Genomic DNA, 17,172 nt, shown 5'->3' on the forward strand with positions numbered 1-17,172 from the left:
ACTTGCCCAATACATAGAGGAAAATATCAGTTCTTTCCTCTTTGTCTGGCACTGCTGCCAGCTAAGAGCTTTTGCTTCACCTGCAGCAAGTAACACTTACCTTAACTGGTTTTATTCATTGGATTTTGCAGCATTACTCTGGTGTCCTAGGTGGATAGGGCTCTTCACTGGGAATAGCCAGCATTGCTCAGGATTGCAGGATGTTCTGGGCAAAAAGTAAGATTATAGCCAGGCTCACCATTTGGCTAAGCTGTTATGGAGTGCTTGAGTGAAGCCACCTCAGAAGGCTCAGTGAACTGCACCCACCCATCTCCACTGTCCCTGGATCTTCTGCTGAAACTGAGTGGCTCTGGCTCCAGGCTGGCTTAATGATGGGAGTGCCGCTCCTAAGGGGCCTTAGAAACTTGTTGCTGTCTGGTGCTGCAAAAATGCTGTTACCTTCCTAGATACAGTTCAGTGCTAGTTAGTACTTACTACAGTTGAACCTTTATTTTTCTCTGTAAACATGTCCACGATTTTTGTCCTCTTTTGCCTGCAAGCTTTAAAAGACCTTGAGTTATCGTTGAATAGCTGTTTTCCCATCTTTTCCCCTTCTAATAAGTTTTTCCTGCGGTCTTTGAGTTGAACCATCTTGAAGCTGCTCATCTACTGATTGCACTCATTCTTCTCTTTCAGAGGAACTAAGATACTATTGTAGTGTCCCATAGAATTTCCCAGCCTTCTTCCTCTGGTAAGTTGGAATGCTATCTTCCATCTTGTACCTTGCGCAATAGGTTTCTTAGTATTCCAAATCGTTGTTCTCCTAACCCCAAATTTCCTTGTATGACTGCACTGTGTAAATTCATTTGTTAGCTGTTCTGGATTGAAGTAATCGACTGGTTGTTCCTGTTTCCAGATTTTCTTATTGTTATAAACTGCTCTATGGTTTGAGCATCTGTTCTGGTTGAACTAATTTTTTTTAATTCGCAGTTTGACTGCTGATCAGATATGAAAATGTTGTAGTTCAGATCCTCGATATTAGCAGTACTCATGTTACCAAATGAATACCGGAATTGTTTGGTTTTGTTTGCATTACAATGACACCAAGGAATACCTGTAAGGGGAAGCAGCCCCTGCCCCCACAGCTTGCAGTTCCAGTGAATGACACCAAGGATGATGGGATGTTCTTAGTAAAGCCCAGTGACTTTCTCAGAGCGCTGCCAGCTCAGGAGCAGGAGTGGAACTGCACTGTCAGACTCCACAAGGCTGTGCTGGCAAGCGTTCCTGCCTTGGAGAAGTGCGTGAATAGGGACCTCTCTGGTTAGCGTGTTGTGATCGATTCCAACAGGGAAAGGGGATGGCCATGGAGTAGCGGGAGTTTTTTTGGACAGAGCAGCTCTAAGAAAACTGAACAACTGGAGACAGCTGGCTGCAATTTTTCAGATCCTCAGGAAAGTATGATTTTGTGTTGAGCAGCTGCCACAAACACTTAAGAGGGAGCTGTTACCAACAGTAATGACTGAGGGATTAATATTAGAAAGCAGATGTGTCAGATTATGGAGTCTGTTAAAGATGAGACCTTGCTGAAGGGCTCTTGGCAGCTGTCTAGCCCTGCAGGATCTCTGAATCTCAATGAGATACCGTGTGTGAAAGGAAAGAGAGTTAGTGTTGAAATTACCAAAATTGGAACACTTAAACCAAAGCTGCTGGAGCTGAAAGATTTTTCTGCTTTCTCCATGGTTTTGCTTTCCTCAGCCCCAAAACCCTGCCTTTGTGAGTGACTCGCTAAGCGATGGGCCATGGCAGAAAGAAGAACAGGGAACAAGAGTGAATAAGAAACAGTAATTTGACAGAGGGAAACATTAAGAAGGAAATAGAGATACTGTGGTGAGGAGGTGGATGTGCTGTGAGGGGCCTTGTGTCTTTGATCCTGGGAGAAAACCCATGACTTGACCTCACAAAAAAAAATTCTTCATCATCTCTCAGTAAAATAAGAGTGGGATCAGAATAAGAAAAACTGTAAGGTACAATTGCAGATATACAAGAGCCAAGGAACGGGGCATAAGTTTTAACTGAGGGAATCTAAACAGAACAAACACTAAGCCCTATGACCTCTGGCAAAACTTGCTGTTATGAGAATGGGACAGCATCCTCTGACTCCTCTGATCTTAAGAACTGTGCCTGTTGAGGGAATTCAGATGGGGAAGGAATTGTCTGAGCATGTCTGGGATGTCTGTTTAGTGCTTTCAGAATCAAATTCCCTCCATGTCAGAAGAAAGCTTTGTGATTACAAAGTCTTCCACAGGCAAAACTTGAGAAAAAAATACAAGTACTAAAATATTTAGCAATATTAGAACACTCAGTAATAGAAATCACCATTAGAGTAACCAAGATGTATGCATATTGCAACTATTGATTGGATGCTAACTGAAACATTTCTATTTTGTTAAAGTAGTTACTAACGAATATTATTCAAGCCTTTATTACAAATAAGACGCTCAACATTTTCACATTTCTGAAAAATGCTCTGTTTTTTACCAGATTGCTCATTCCATGGGAAGTGATTCCACTGCCAGTTTTTTAATTTGCCATACTAATAAAGCCGTTTACCACAGGGTTTAGCCCCCAGATTCTCTGGTTTGCTTTGCTTAGTTTAATGAGTGGCCACCTTGATCACCAGTGAGTACAGATCAACAATGCAGGAAACAGGCCTGAAGTGTTCAGTGAAAGCAGAGCCACAGACCCCAGATAGAACCCAACTGGAACTCCCTCAATTACTGTTTATTGCCTCTGAGCATAGAGTATTGCCTGGAATTGCACATGGAGCTTGCTAGTTAAGCAACATTATTTAAGAAAACTTTGCAGGCCCTTTCAGCCCTTGGCATCTTACTAATCTAGAGGCATAGAGTTATAAGGATTTTCATGGCTATTTCAATCTCTGAAATTTCTTCAGAAATTATCAAAAAGAAGTCCAATTTGTGTTAGTGTCTGGGTGGTTACAGAGTTTTCAGCTGGAGGTGGCCAAACATCCTTGATTTTATAGTCTGTACAGTTCCACTTTTCTCATCGTCCATCAGGAATAGCTTTTGTACCAAGAAGGGAAAGCAGAATCAGGCCCCAAGGTATAGAAAAGTTGGGATTGCCCACAATAGCACTTTTCAGTTCCTACTGACCTAGCTGTAGCTTGGGACAGGACTAGCATTGCTGGTTGAGGCACAAAAAGTAAGAAGCATAAAAAAATATATCTCGTCACTTCAAGATTTATATAATTTCTTTTGTCACTGCTATTATGTTCCATATCTCTCTTGATTTACACCAATGTGAGAGAAAGCTCACATATTCAGTGTCTTGCTTAGTGGACTTCCCTGAATGTAAAAATGACATCTGCTCAAGTTGGTGCAACTTTTCTTTCATGTTTGGAGAAGAGAGTCTGGAGAGCTGACACTAAACTGAAGAGAGTGTGTTTTCTCCTCCAGTTATTCTGGAGGAATGGAAAGGACTCAGAGATTCCTTTGTCACCAAAAGCACTTAGTGCTAGTGCGGATGCAGAGCCTTGTAAAACATGGAATGATCAGGCAACGACTCCTAGGGTGTGAATATGGGAGGAGGAGAGTTGTGCTTCAGATATATTTACTTAGTTTCAACCTAGGAGTGTGCCATGATAAAATCATCTGCTAGGTATTCTGTGTCAGCATGGACATTAAGGAGATGAAAATAACTGGATTCAAAGTAGGTGCTTTTTATGGTCATGATAGTCCTTCATTCCCTAGATGACTTTGTCTGCTTGTATGCATTGCTAGGAGATTTGGCTTGGCAGCAGAGGAGTAGCTTCCAGTGACCACGGCTATGGGAGTCACATAGTTGAGCAGGCAGAGCATGTTTTCACTTTTGTGTGGAGCCTGCTGGCTGTTATGAGACTTGCAGCTCTCAATGCAGGTGGTATGATGAATATACTTGCTGTCACACCTTAGGATTCTTTCTGAACCCTTCTGTTTCTCAGTCTGTCAGCCTGAGTTAAAACTAGTCTGTGCCTTGTGTTTGTGGAGATTTTAATGTACATTAACTACAGGGGGTTTTGAGAGCCTCTAGGAACTAGGGATGCCTGGGGAAATTTCAAAAGAAGAAGAAGATTTGGAATACATAACTTCTGTTTGTCTGTCAGAGTCTCCCCGTGGAAAGCTTACTCCTCAACACTAATTCTCCAGCAGGACAATCTCTTGAATACCCATATAATGTTTTATTAGCATCTGTCAGTGAAAGGTGATGTGTTCGTGGTAGATTCTTGGTACAGGAAGCAACTGCTACCCTTCATTTCAGGGTCTCTTAAAGTCACATTGTCTGCTTTGGTGCCATTGACAGGGTGCTTGGGATGCCTATCCCATTGGTAAAGGCCAAGTGTGAGTTGCCCTTTCTGCCCTGCCCCTCTCAACTCCCATTTCATTTTTTCTTCTCATTCCTTAGAGTTCTGAAAATGTATACTGTGGGTCAAGAGGATTGAAATAATCTGATATAGGGGCTGAAATGGGTGGATGGAGAGTGGTTCACCTGCTCTAACAGGAAATAAGTTGTATTCTGGGTTTTCTGAATGTCTTTGTGAAGCACTTGTTAAAATGCTGCACAGTACAATGTGTCTAGAAATTACTAAAAGGCCCAGTGTTGTCTAACTTGTTTCCTTACCTTTTGGTGGGTTATGGAGACATAAAATATACATCTGCTCCCACCTAAAGTCATTAAGGAGCAGAAAAACCTTCTGAAAGCCAGTGTGGTCAAATCTTTTTACAGCTTCAGCTCTTGAAATGTTAAAATTCCTAAAGAATATCAGTTTTTCTTAAAAAAAATAAATAATCTCATCATTATGGTCTCGGAGAAGATTTTTGTAAAACACAAAATACAAAGAGGTAAGAAACCAAAGAAAGACTTAAAAAAAGTTGATGTCAGAAAAGTTTCCGGAGCCATGACTCCTGAATTTTTAAACTTCTGAAGTGTAACAAATGGACCTGCTTTTCCTCTTTATCAACCAGGGCATAGCATAACTGCACGGTTTTATTTTCTATCTAGTTTTTGACATAGACTATGCTCCAGTTTCTCCCGGGTCCCCCTTTATATTTTTAATGTGATATTTCTGAGGTAGAGACTTGGCATGTCAGAGCCCTCTCCTTACTCTCTTTTTCAGTACAGGCTTGATTCTGTTGCTTGTGAAAAAAAAAAAAATCTTTATTCTGATTTTCTTGCTACACAACTCAGTGTTGATACACAGGGAAGTGTTGAACTCTCTGGCTGGATTCTCAGATGCTGGCTTATGAATATTCTTTGTAGCCCAGATAACCAAAACTATTAAAATGGTAAACGAACAGCTTTGGGGATTAAGGAAGACGAATGATCTGTGTCTTTAGAAGGCATTTGTCTCCCTGATGGTTGACTGGAAGTGTCTGTGTGGTCTTAAGTCTTTCTCAGTGAGTGTTTCATCAGCTCCACTCAGTGGCTTCAGCCTCTACCGTAGGCATTTATAAGTAGACTGTAATTTATTGTAGTTTCCAAGAGCTCGCAGCTGCCTGCTTAGGTTCAATGAGAAACTAATTTCTGCTCCTGCCCAGTGGCAAATCTAATAGCCTGGGACCGGTAAAGGATAAGGGGGCAGAGAGGCAGATGGAAATGAAGGAATTTGCCAAAGGTCGATCTGAAGGTGAGCAGTAGAAATAGGCTAAGCACCTAGGTTCTTGACCTGCAACCTAGTGCTGTTATGCCTTTACTCATGGTGCTTTCTGCTCCTGCCAGAATATGGTGCTGAGATTTGGGAGACATTGCATTAAACTGTCAGGCTCCAGGAATGGCTTTTAAAAGCGCAGATGATCCTTGAGAAGAAATGTCAGTGTTAAAAATGACACTGACTGCTAACTCTGATCCAGTGAAACAGTATCTAAGAAGATTTCAACCCCAGTGCTCCCATGCTCAGTGATTACTAGATAATTCATCACTGCTGTATTTTGTATAGTCTTTCATACAGACTGAATCCCTGTATGTGTGCTTCAAAGAGTTAAATAACAGTTACATGGATAATAACAGCAGAGGGAGAAAGAAATAAGGAGATAAAGACAGACAAGAAGACACATCTGAGGAGAATTGGGAAGTGACAGAGAGTTAATGAGCTAAAGAGAGATTGGAGCAGGCTGTTTTGTCAGAAAAGATTTTCATCTCAACATAAATAGAAATCAAGCACATGGTTGAGTTACCGTTTAAGGTAAACTTGGAAGTAAAACCTCTCCACTGACATTTTTTAACTTTTTTTTCCTTTAGTATCTCCACATTTTCCTAGAGAGGAAAACTTGCAACTGACATGCGATGTGCTTGCCATTACAGGTTCTGAGTCTCCTTCTCCACGTGGCACCTTGGAGTTTCTAGCTGGCACCATTACCTCCAACGAGTGGAGTTCTCCCACCTCCCCTGAGGGGAGCAACGACTCGGGGGGCAGCGAGGCCTTGGATAAACCCATTGACAATGACGCCGAGGGGGTGTGGAGTCCGGACATCGAGCAGAGCTTCCAGGAAGCGCTAGCCATCTACCCACCATGTGGACGGCGGAAGATTATCTTGTCAGACGAAGGCAAGATGTATGGTAAGGAGAAAGAAAGGGCACATCACGACACTTCAGGCAGCCTGCCCCATGCAAGCCACTTGTCTTGTACGAAGTGACAATTCCCTTCTCTCAGGTGTTCCCAAGCTGATGCAGTTGGTTGCTTTAAGTTGTATTTTGGAAAATCGGTGAAGATTTTAACATTCACATATCAGAAAGAGTTACAGATGTCTTTTTCAGGGGACTATCAATAAGGTGAGACCCCTGGTGGCCTAGTGGTTAGCGTGCAGGACTTTCACTGCTGCGACCACGGGTTCAAATCGCGGTCTCCTGGCCTGATGGAGGTCGTTAGCCCTGTGTGGCCATCCATCTATGAGAAGGACACTCTAAACAAACCTACGTCCTGAGGACCTCACTGCCATTGTCCAAGCTTGCTTGGCCCCGGCAGATGAACCTTAGGATTAAAGGGTGGGCTCAGTTCAGCGCAGGCTGTGTCTCACCTAAAAAATCCATTGCGCAGGCTGGAAAGGTAAAAGACCTTTCCCCAAATCTTCGTTCGCGAAGATGGGCCATTATTATCAATAAGGTAGATCCCAGAATTGGGCATACTACTGAACTAATCTTTAGATACCTGTAATCTAGTGGCTTCATGATATGCTAAGTGTATTTTTTATGGTATCTCTCTCTGGTGTCTCCACCCTTCTTGCTGGAGGTAGGAGCAGGTAAAGGTCTGCATCTCTGGTCCTGCAGGGCAGAAGTTCAGCTCCTGAACCCCTGAATAGCTCTGCTGATGTGCGAACACCTATGGTTTGCTAAGTAGCTACACTTTTCAGACCTTAAGAAGGGCAGAAAGCAGACCTTTCTGTCCACTCCCTTTTGTTGTAGTTTGCTTTCTCATAGTCCTGACACAAATATCTTTCACATGGGTTCTTCTCATCTAGCTAGCTAGATACCCAGCCCTGAATGCAGAGGAGCACTGGCTAGGAGCTGTAGCAGAATTCAAGTATAGGTGGTACACATGCTTTTGAATTTGATTTTTGACCTTTTCCACAGTTGAAATTTCTCTCGATTTTGTCCACAAAAAGCTGGTCAGGCCTGGATTCTCTAGCTTAGCATTGGAAGTAGCCACCTGGTACTTCTGTGACTAAAAACCAAAGCAAAGGCAGAGTGCCCAGTATTTGGTTACAAGTCCCAAGGTGGACTGTTTCTCAAAGCAGTAGCAAGGATCTTATGGAAGGCAGCCCTCTAACTACCCAGTCAGTGCTTGTTTAGTTTTTTTTTTTCCCCTACATTGGAATCTGCGTGGCTCTGCAGGCCCCATCATGGGATGCTCCATGCATGCCCTGAAGCTTCATATGGAGCACTTCACAACTCATTTTGCATGTTTCTGTCCACCCATCAGGCCATTGTTCCCTGACCGAGGAAATAGATTGCTCTGACTGTGGGTGGGGCCTTGTTTAAACGGCCTTATCTGCAATGGATGGTTTTACTGGGTACACACATCATTGTATCTGGAAAGAGTAATATATATTGGGCAACGTTGATCACCCTGAGGCTAAGCAAGTGTTAGTATTCTCAGCCAGACATCAATTCCTGCTCTATGCTGGCACAAATATTTTTGTGCTTGTGCTATGGAATCAACCAGGGAAGTGATCCAGCTTAAAATTGACACAGCCAGAAAGGGAAAAAAAGTGAACCTCAATCTGGATGCTGCTCTACTGCTTGGGTTTACAAGGACGATGAGAGTGGGAATGAGCAGCCATGGTTGAGGTGAGGGTAGGACTGCTTCTTTCAGCATCAATACTTGCTTAAAATGTTACTCAAGCTAAAATATAACTTGAGAGTCCACCCCATGGTTTTTAAGCATAAATTAGTGACACAGTCCTTGTTGCCCTATGTCTGCATTACTTTTCACGATGGGTGACTTTTAAAGTTACTGGTGAAAAATTACAGTTGTGTTTTAAGACTGTATTAATTTACGAAACATTCTGCATGGTCCCTGGAATATTTCAGCTTTGCAGTGAATGTGTCAGAGCAGAGAGTGAAATGAACCACAAAAGAAATGAGTGAGAGCAAAAGCAAAGTACAGTGGACTACAGAAATCAATGAAACTTAGCTGGGGCCTGACCTAGCATGGACTGGTGTTTGGTAGAACACATCTAGTTGACTGGACTGGTGAATTGCAGAAGGTAAATAACCCACTTGCAGGGTGAAAAGTTAAGAGTAGGCTCCAGGAGACGAACAGCTTCTCTGCAAGCCCTCCCCCACTACTCCAAATGGGACAGTGTCCCTGCTTGCCTTCAGTGCACCTGTTCCAAGTATGGATGGTTGGTTCGGTGTGTTTCTGACAGAACCCGAGGCAATGATTTATGCCCTCCTTTGCTTACTAGTCTCCAGGATCCTGTTCAAGGAAGCAGGGCCCAGCCTGGGATCTATAGAAAGATATGACCGGGCAGGGAGAATAAATATAGTCCCTGATTTCATCTTCACTGCTTACAAGCCAGCTGGTGGAACAGAACAAGCTCGATGTGGAGCTGGCCCTGCCTCTGAAGGGATGGTTGTTTAGCTGCCCTGTGACTGATTTGCACAGAGCTTGCTGAACCAAGGGGTGAGGTGTTACAGAGAACTGTATATGCCCCTTTCCCTTGAGAAAAATGGGACCATTTCACTTTTTCCCCACTAAGAAGTGGCTCATGTGGTACTAGTATTTTGGCAAGATGTTCCAGGTCCCAGTATCTCTTCTATGTGCAATTTATATACTTCTCACCTGTTGTGAGGCAACCTATTGTCAGTTTAAAGTTTTCTGAACTATCTAAAATGCACTGAACCAATATGAAGAACTTTCACTGTTTTGCTTAAATACCTTTAAAAATGCACAGAAAGGTGTGTTTTAGCCTGTGCACAGGCTCCATGCTACTGTTTCCACGACTCTTCAAAGTTGGCTTGTTAACAGCTCTTCAGACAACACTCTGCTGATTGCTGAGTGGATGTGGTTCCTTCTTCACCTGAAAGTCAGCCAAGCTCTTCTCTGTACATTGATGATCTGTGTCTCAATGCCTTTCCTTTCATTATCTTTTTCCATCCTAGACATGTTCCATTTCTGCATGGAGGCAACATCCTGACTGAATAAGCTCATACCACAGCACAGCTCCAGGTGCAAGCCCTCACTTATCCTCTCCAGCAGTCTTTGCTTACCACCTGCTTAAGGCACAAGCAGCTGTCTTGTGTGATATGGAATGCTGTCCTTTCTCCTAATCATTGTGTTGACATTAGAAGCAGTGAGTCTGGGGCACTTACTGATCTCGTGCCTTCTGGTACCACTAAGGTCTTGCAGAATAATTTTTTTTTTATGTGTTGCTGCTAGAATAAAATAGGGATATTACAAGTGTGTTGTTCACTTTTTCCAAGTATGTTTCTTCCATGGGAGAAATAACAACTGTAGTATTTGTATGAAATACTAAACACCAAATTCTGTGATAGTTTATCTCCTGGCATCTTCAGTACTGATCTAGAGAAAACAGAGGGAAAAAGCTTAGTACCTTTGTGAGATTTGCATGGAGGTGCTAAATAGACCAGGTTTCCCAGCACTACTGAGGACAGAGAAATTAAAAATAGTAACTTGCAAAGTGATACTTATTTTGACAAAACACTACTAGGGCCTTGATTTACAAGAGAGAAAGCAAAAGCTTAGAAGACATGAGCTACTGCCTTAACTGTCCATTGTTGCCTTCTCCTGCGCAAGCACCTGTCTTGGAGCACCTTTTTGCAAGATGGCTAGAATTGGTGGCTGTTTGTTAGATTGCTGTTCCGAAGGAGTAAATAGTTTTAGCAGCTGCTTTACAAACAGCTCAGCCATTTCTGTGCTGAGCAGGGAGGGGCAGACAGCTGGGAGCAGTCATCTATCTCCCAGGCTGGTGCCATCTGTTTGTGCATTGCTGATAGGAAATACTTAGAGATGTCCAAAGCTCAGAGGCTGAGTGATAGAAGGATAGTCAACCATGTTACTAGTTAAAACCTGGAGCAGGCAGTGGACCATGAAGACTTGCAACGTGAATTAAGATGAGATAACAGGTCAGTTTGATGCCAAAAGCTGCCATGTCACAGCTGGTCCCTGCCACTGCTCTTCTGAAGTAACTAACTAAATTTGTGGGATAATGCCTTAATTGCAAAGGGATAGGCTATCATTTCATGTTTTCCGCAATGTCAGAGTCACTAAAAGTAGAACTGAAAAGCAAACACATAAGCCTGAAGAAGCATAAAACGTACACTGCCTGTCCCAGTTCCTAAACACTTTGATGCGAGGGAGGATATGAAAACCTTCAAGGTGTCAGTCTTCAAATGCTTTCTTCTATGTTGTAGTTTAGCATCTCACCTAATGATGTTTCAGTCAAAGCAGTTGGAACATGCTGAGAATGTGCTCAGTTGACACTGAAGTGTATGGTCCAGGTAATCGCAAAATTTATATTTCAGCTATGACATCCCTCAGAGAGATACTTCTGAAGTTCCTATCCCTTTCATTATTGTGACCTAGTGAACTGTAGAACAGCCCTTTATCCTACAGTTTTGGTGAAAAAGAATATTTCCTATTTTAAACACCAGAAGATAGACACATTTTGGATTCATAGATAATTGGTCAGGATGCAGACTTTGCCCTCCCCTCTGGTGGTAGGCAATGTTTTCGGAGTTGCTTAAAAACAGAGTTTTGTTTCACTCAGTCGTCTTTCAGTTTTGCTTTTGTGTGGTTCTAGTTCTTTGTTGTTGACCAGATGAAGCAAGATTTCTGGAGACATTTGCAGCAGGTTAAACTTCTGCTGGAGTTTGTCGTGTTTTTCATTCTATCTCCTTTGTAAGCAGAGTTTAGGGTTCTTTGTGTTAAACTGTATGTCAGTTTAACTGATTTTTATCCATGCAAACATAAAAAGAAATATTTTTCTATGAATTCCAAGCATTTCCTGAATATTGAGAAATTTGCCACTTGTAATGCCAAACAACAAGGAATCTGCTTGCTGTTACAGTTATTAGTGTTAATAGTTCTCACTGTGGCATCTTTCCTTAACATGCTTAGTACTGAACATAAATAGAGTAGCAATTTTATTGTGTACTACATGTTATCAAAATTATTGTGACTATTTTGAGGGGCTTCATTCTGTTGTTTCAATAAAGGGCACACACTTTTTCCTGTCCCTTTCGATTTTTAGCAGGTTCGTAGTCCCATATTAATCTGTCAGGCTTAAAACCAAGTGTGCTGTTTTAGTACTACATTTTTCTCTAGGTGTATGTCTGCAGCCACAGAGTTTTCATCGTTATAGTAACTTCCTTCATTAGCAACATTGCATTACCCTTTTGGCTCTTCCTCTGAGTTTTTAATTTTTAAATTTCGAACGGTTAATAATTCTCTAAGATAGAGTTGATTGGTAGTGGTATATTGTCAGAAAGGCACTTGATCTGAACTTTTTGCTTTATAGATAACACATCCAGTTTAATTGATTGCTAATTTAGTAAACCAGCTTTATGTTTTGTAGATGTATCCACTCATCTGCCTTGTAACTGAGAGACTGTTTCAGTTTCATTTGTCAGCCTTTTCCCTTGTTGCAAGTCATTGTTTTGCTTCTCCTATTCTTATGGATAACTTAATGCACTTCCAGTGGTTTTCTGAAAAGTTTAGTTAAAAAGCCATGGCGTTCTTTTACATTTTAAAACCCACTGCATTCTTTCACAATTTGGTTCAAATATTACCAATTGCTAATCTGCTCTTATGCCAAACGTTTATTAATATTTAAAAATATGGATTGAATGAAAAATCTGGGAACAAAATCAGACATGGAAAATGAAAATTAATAATGTCCAGTGACTTGTGTTTCTTCTTTCTTTAAAACAGGTGCATGTAAAGCTCTTGTCTGGACAGGTTTTTGCAAACACATTACCAGAAAGATCTCAAAAACATGGAGTGAGTTCTGAGAAGAGCAGCAAGCATACCAGACTTAACATTGAGCTCTGAGAGTAGAAGGGACTGATTTAGGAGGAAAGATTAAAGTAGCTAAATATACATAGCTTGGCTAAGCGATGACTGAAAGGTGGAGGGTGGGGGGACACATAATAACAGTCTAAAAATATTTGAAGGGTGTTAACATTTAGGAGGGAGAGGGATTTTATGTGGAACATGTGAGCATGACTAGGATTAATGGGGGAGAAAGAAAGAATATAGGATGGATATCAGCAAAGACTTCAAGACAGCATGGTGCTCAGTGCTGAGGGATCTCTAAGGGGATGGAATGGAAATGCTGTTGTTGGGGACTTTAAAAATTATATCAGACAAAACTATTAGGATTGTATTTGTACAGCCAGTCCCAAGGAATTGGGGTGTGTGCGCATGTGTATCTGTGTTTTATATGAATGAGAGGTGGATTCCAGATTGGAAGTGCTATGGTTTTACCCAGGAGACAAGAGAACAGTGGGCATTAGGTGGCTTTAGGACTGTAAATATCAGCAGTTTTTTTCTAAATTATTAGTCCTGTGATTCATGCTGTCTGTGTTTTTGTGACATGAATATGTTTGTGAGACTGGATATGTTTATTGACACAGAAGCCTTTTCTTAGGTCCCAAACAGAAGCAGTAGACTTCTGGATAAACACTAGGAGTGCTTTCTCAGAATATGCCTTCTGTTGATTAGCCAAGCATTGGGTAGAGAAGGTTGATAGTGTTTCTCAAAAAAGGGTGTGCATATATATAGAGGGAGCTGGTAAGTGTCAATATGCAGATTGTGTGAAGACCTGGCATAGGAAAAAAAGGAGTTTTCTTATTTACACAGTGCATGTAAGCAAAACCTATTATATGAGCTCTCTTTTAAAGTCTCTTTCAAGGGCATTCCTTAAGCAAAACCAGTATAAGACAACACAAGCATTCCAGGTTCTAGTACCTTAAGGAGTGCCCCAAAGTGGAGGAAAGCTTATTGTTCAGAAAAAGACACTAATATTACAGCTAGGAGAAGAAGCAGTGTTCTCATTCACGTAGGATCCAGATAATGAGCACAGGAGAACTAGGACTGTCTATTGGTTTAAACAGTTGCTCATTAACTAGTCCATAACAAACCCTGTATTGTCTGTGTGTGGTGAAGATCTGGGCAGCAAAACTGGGAAGGCTGTATGCAGTTTGTGCCCAGACAGATGGTCTTGTAAATCTGTTGGTCACTGGCAGAGCTGACTTAAACCTCTGGGGCCTGGGTACACCTGCTGCTGAAGGGTGCATAGCCAGCAGCTGTTCCTCATTGCTGTCACCTTGAACTTGTGACCCATCTGAGTGCTCCTTCGCATTCTCAGTCTCACTCCATGCACACGTACAGGCAGAGCCTTGCTCTGTGTCTGGCTTCTTGAAGAGGAAATGACACTGTTTTCATAGAAAATGGCTTTAGAATCACTCTTCTTTCCTCTTGAATGTGGTTTTGTGCAATAATTACAAATGCCTTTTCAGGAGCTTAGGTTGGAGTGTGTGGGCTGGAGTGCAAAGAGCGTAACCAATGCTTGATGAGGTAACCCAATAGCAATGCTCCAAGCTGTTGACTGCAAGTGCTGTAGGCATAGGCCTGTTTCTAAGCTTGACAAGTATTACAGGGAAACACACGTGCATGTGTGGCATTTAGCACAATGTTGCCTTCAACCTTGACTGGGGATTATGAGCATTCCTGCATATAAAGGCTGCATCATCATCTTTAGTTGTAGAACTGTAGAAAATGGTGCTGGGAGGGACCTTCAAAGATGATCTCATCTGCTTCTGGGCCCAGAGGCAAAGCCATCTCACTTCAACTGTTCATGTCTAGTCTGATCCTTTATGGCTAAGGTTGGGGGAAAGTGCTTTGGCTATTTTAGATACAGCAGCTTTTATTTAGAAGGTAGTTAAAGCATCTAGATATTTGCAAATTTCCTTTTGGATCCACATGGGTTTTTAGGTATCTCTGCAGCTTAAATAGTTTTGTCATCCTCTTGTTCCTGCTCTCCTGTCACTGCCTGAACCGTAGTTGCCCAGCTATCTATCACAGACTTACACTGTAAACTCAGTCAGGGAACAGGTGTTTAAAGAATGTGAAACAGAATTGTGCCAGTGTTAGGAGCAGGAAGAAAGTGGGGCAGGAAGGGGGAATATCCAAAGCCACTGTATGGAAATTTTATGAGCTTGGCAGAATTCAGCTATTATCCAGACCAGTTCCTGGGTAGCCATTCAATTATGAAGACTGTGTTTCTGCTAGACTTTGCTGTCCACATTCTATTTTTACCTGCTACAGAGCATGACATCTTTAAGAACTATTCTTGCTAATGTCTGGATGGTGTAAAACTGTTCTGTGTTGAGACCAAGAGTATATTTCTTTCAGAAATGGTGAGATGACCTAACAGTTCACTGCAGAAAAAAAGAAGGACTTGCCACTCCTGTTTCCTTGTTCCTCTGCTCTGCTTCCAGTTTTGTGCTCCTGCTCTTTAGGCTAGCTTCACTTTCTAGTAGACTCCTTGTGGATGCATTTTAGCTTCCTAAACTGATAGCAAACTATGTTGGCAAAATGAGCTGGGCAGATTTCTGCCAGACTAGAGAGTTGAACTGACCCATGGAACAGTCTGGTGAGAGGTAGGTACGTAGGCTGCGGAAAAGGCAATCACTTCTTTCAGGAATGTCCAGCCATTTGTTTAAGCTGAAGCTATAACTTAATAGTTTAAAGTAATCACAGACAATGACTGCACTCTAAATTATGATGGCAGAACCTGAAGCTGTGTGGTAGCAACCATTCCACTTAAAAAAAATCAATATTCATTTATTCATATAATGCAAGAACCCAAAAGTCTCTGGGTTCTTTTGCTTTTCTTGAAGCTGCTGCATAATTTGCAGTCATTTGACTGGAACTGGGTTGTGGTGTAGTTTAATGTGTTAAATAAAGCAGTCATGACTCCTCACAGGAATAAGCCAGACCAGACCAGATGCCTTGAGAACTGCACGATCTGTGCTAGTCATGCAGCACATCTGCATAGATCTCACAGACCCCTTAAAGCTCCAATTTCTGTCATGGCTGAAACTTTGAGTACTTGGTCAGCCTGTCATCTGGGCACATGCATAAAATTAGCACTTGGGGCAGAAATCTGCAAGAAACTCTGTACTATTGGTACTGGCAGAATCAGCTGACCACAAAATCAGGAGGAGGAGGAGAGGTGCTGAAGTTTTTGCTGTCCTTGGAGACATCACCGAAGTGGTGTTGAGAGTTGCTTTCAGAAGCCCTACAGCTATTGGAAGTTACTGAAGCTGGCATCTATTGATCTAAGGAAGAATTTAGCAGATGTCCAGGTCTGTAATGTAGAACTTGGACTAATGGGAACTGGAGAATGTTGTTACAGTTAAATATTGGTTTCAGTGCTGTCTTCAACAGTCATTTTCTCTGAACCTAAGCAATAGCATTCTTTGTGCCTATATAAGGTGGTCATTCTCAGGTGTCCCAAGACACTGAAAGCTGTTAGTTTGACATGCCTTTCCATGTAGGATTGTTATTGGTTCTTTCAGGTGTTATCTGATACACTCTAGCATATGAAGGACTCATATTAGTATATGCAGCTGCTTTGGTGTAATCGTGGGATTTCCCAACCAGATTGAACCTAATCATTTTTAGTAGGATTTTTGTCAGTCTTAATTCTGGGAAGCACCAGAACAAGTCTGAGCTCTGTTGCTTTTGCGGCCCTTACTGTGTAGATAGAGGAGTACTTATTGGATGGATTAACTTACATTTCTGTGGCCTGAGGTGATAATGTGGGGAAACAGAGCTGATGAGGACATTCAATTTATGCACTCGAAACTACTGTTAAAAGACTGAGGTGTGGTGAAGAGCTGCATAGCCTGGAGCTTCCTATTAGACTGATGGGGAGGGATTGCTGCCTGCATACATTGTTGTACCTTAGTTAAAACTCATCTTTACAAGGAATAACTCCATATGCCTTTGGGGCAGTAATTAGAAGGCACTTTAACGCTGTTTAGCCTTTAGACAAATAATGCAAGCACAGGAAGTGCCTTGCCCATTTTTTTTACCAGCCTGTATGAGTGTGAGGGTTAGGTGGAGTGCAGTTCCTGGTGTTTCTCTGGTGGTAAAACTGGTTTAAGAAGTTTTGCACTGATTCTTTCTCTGTTCTCTCTGTTGTGCCAACGCCGTGGTAAATGTGACCACAAAATGAACTAGTTCACCAATCCAATTAAAAATAGGCTGATGGGGGAAAACCAAACAAAACCAACAGAACCCAGATGGGGGTGGGTAGGCTTATTTTTTGATATTGGTAATTAGAGTGCTTGCCAGTCTTTCCTCTCTGCCCCCCTCTCTCCTTCTTCCATTTAGTTGGTAGAGCTGCCCACTGGAGTTAATGGATAAGGAATGACCAGCTAAGGAGAGGGAAACCTCTTCAGATTGTATTGCTCATGAAAAATTTGTTGCTGTAAGTATACCCGCAGTGACTGACTTCTCATTTTTCTCCACTCCTTGTTGGGAACCAATAAGATGCTTCCCCAACCTGCGGGGTCTGTAATTGTTATCTCCTAGCCATACACCCTTGTGTGAAGTGTCTTAAAATGACCATCAAGAAACAGCGGTTTCTAAATGGTGGTAGCATT

At 42.0% G+C, this 17,172-nt stretch overlaps 1 protein-coding gene across 3 annotated transcripts in view; it reads left to right on the top strand.

Annotated features, from left to right (window-relative positions):
• The window catches only part of TEAD4 (TEA domain transcription factor 4), a 52,808-nt gene that overhangs the window by 8,048 nt on the left and 27,588 nt on the right, over positions 1 to 17,172 (top strand). Inside the window, exons 2-3 of one of the 3 annotated variants that reach the window (XM_027677676.1) lie at positions 676 to 730; positions 6,337 to 6,591. In XM_027677676.1, the coding sequence (XP_027533477.1) occupies positions 6,585 to 6,591 (7 nt within the window). In that variant the 5' untranslated portion in view covers positions 676 to 730; positions 6,337 to 6,584. Of the gene's footprint in view, positions 1 to 675; positions 731 to 6,336; positions 6,592 to 17,172 lie in introns of those variants that run through there. The other 2 variants (XM_027677677.1, XM_027677678.1) reach the window with 2 other exon arrangements.

The sequence above is a fragment of the Neopelma chrysocephalum genome, unplaced genomic scaffold, assembly GCF_003984885.1.
Source record: "Neopelma chrysocephalum unplaced genomic scaffold, ASM398488v2 Primary Assembly neopelma1_43, whole genome shotgun sequence".
NCBI classification, from domain to species: domain Eukaryota; kingdom Metazoa; phylum Chordata; class Aves; order Passeriformes; family Pipridae; genus Neopelma; species Neopelma chrysocephalum.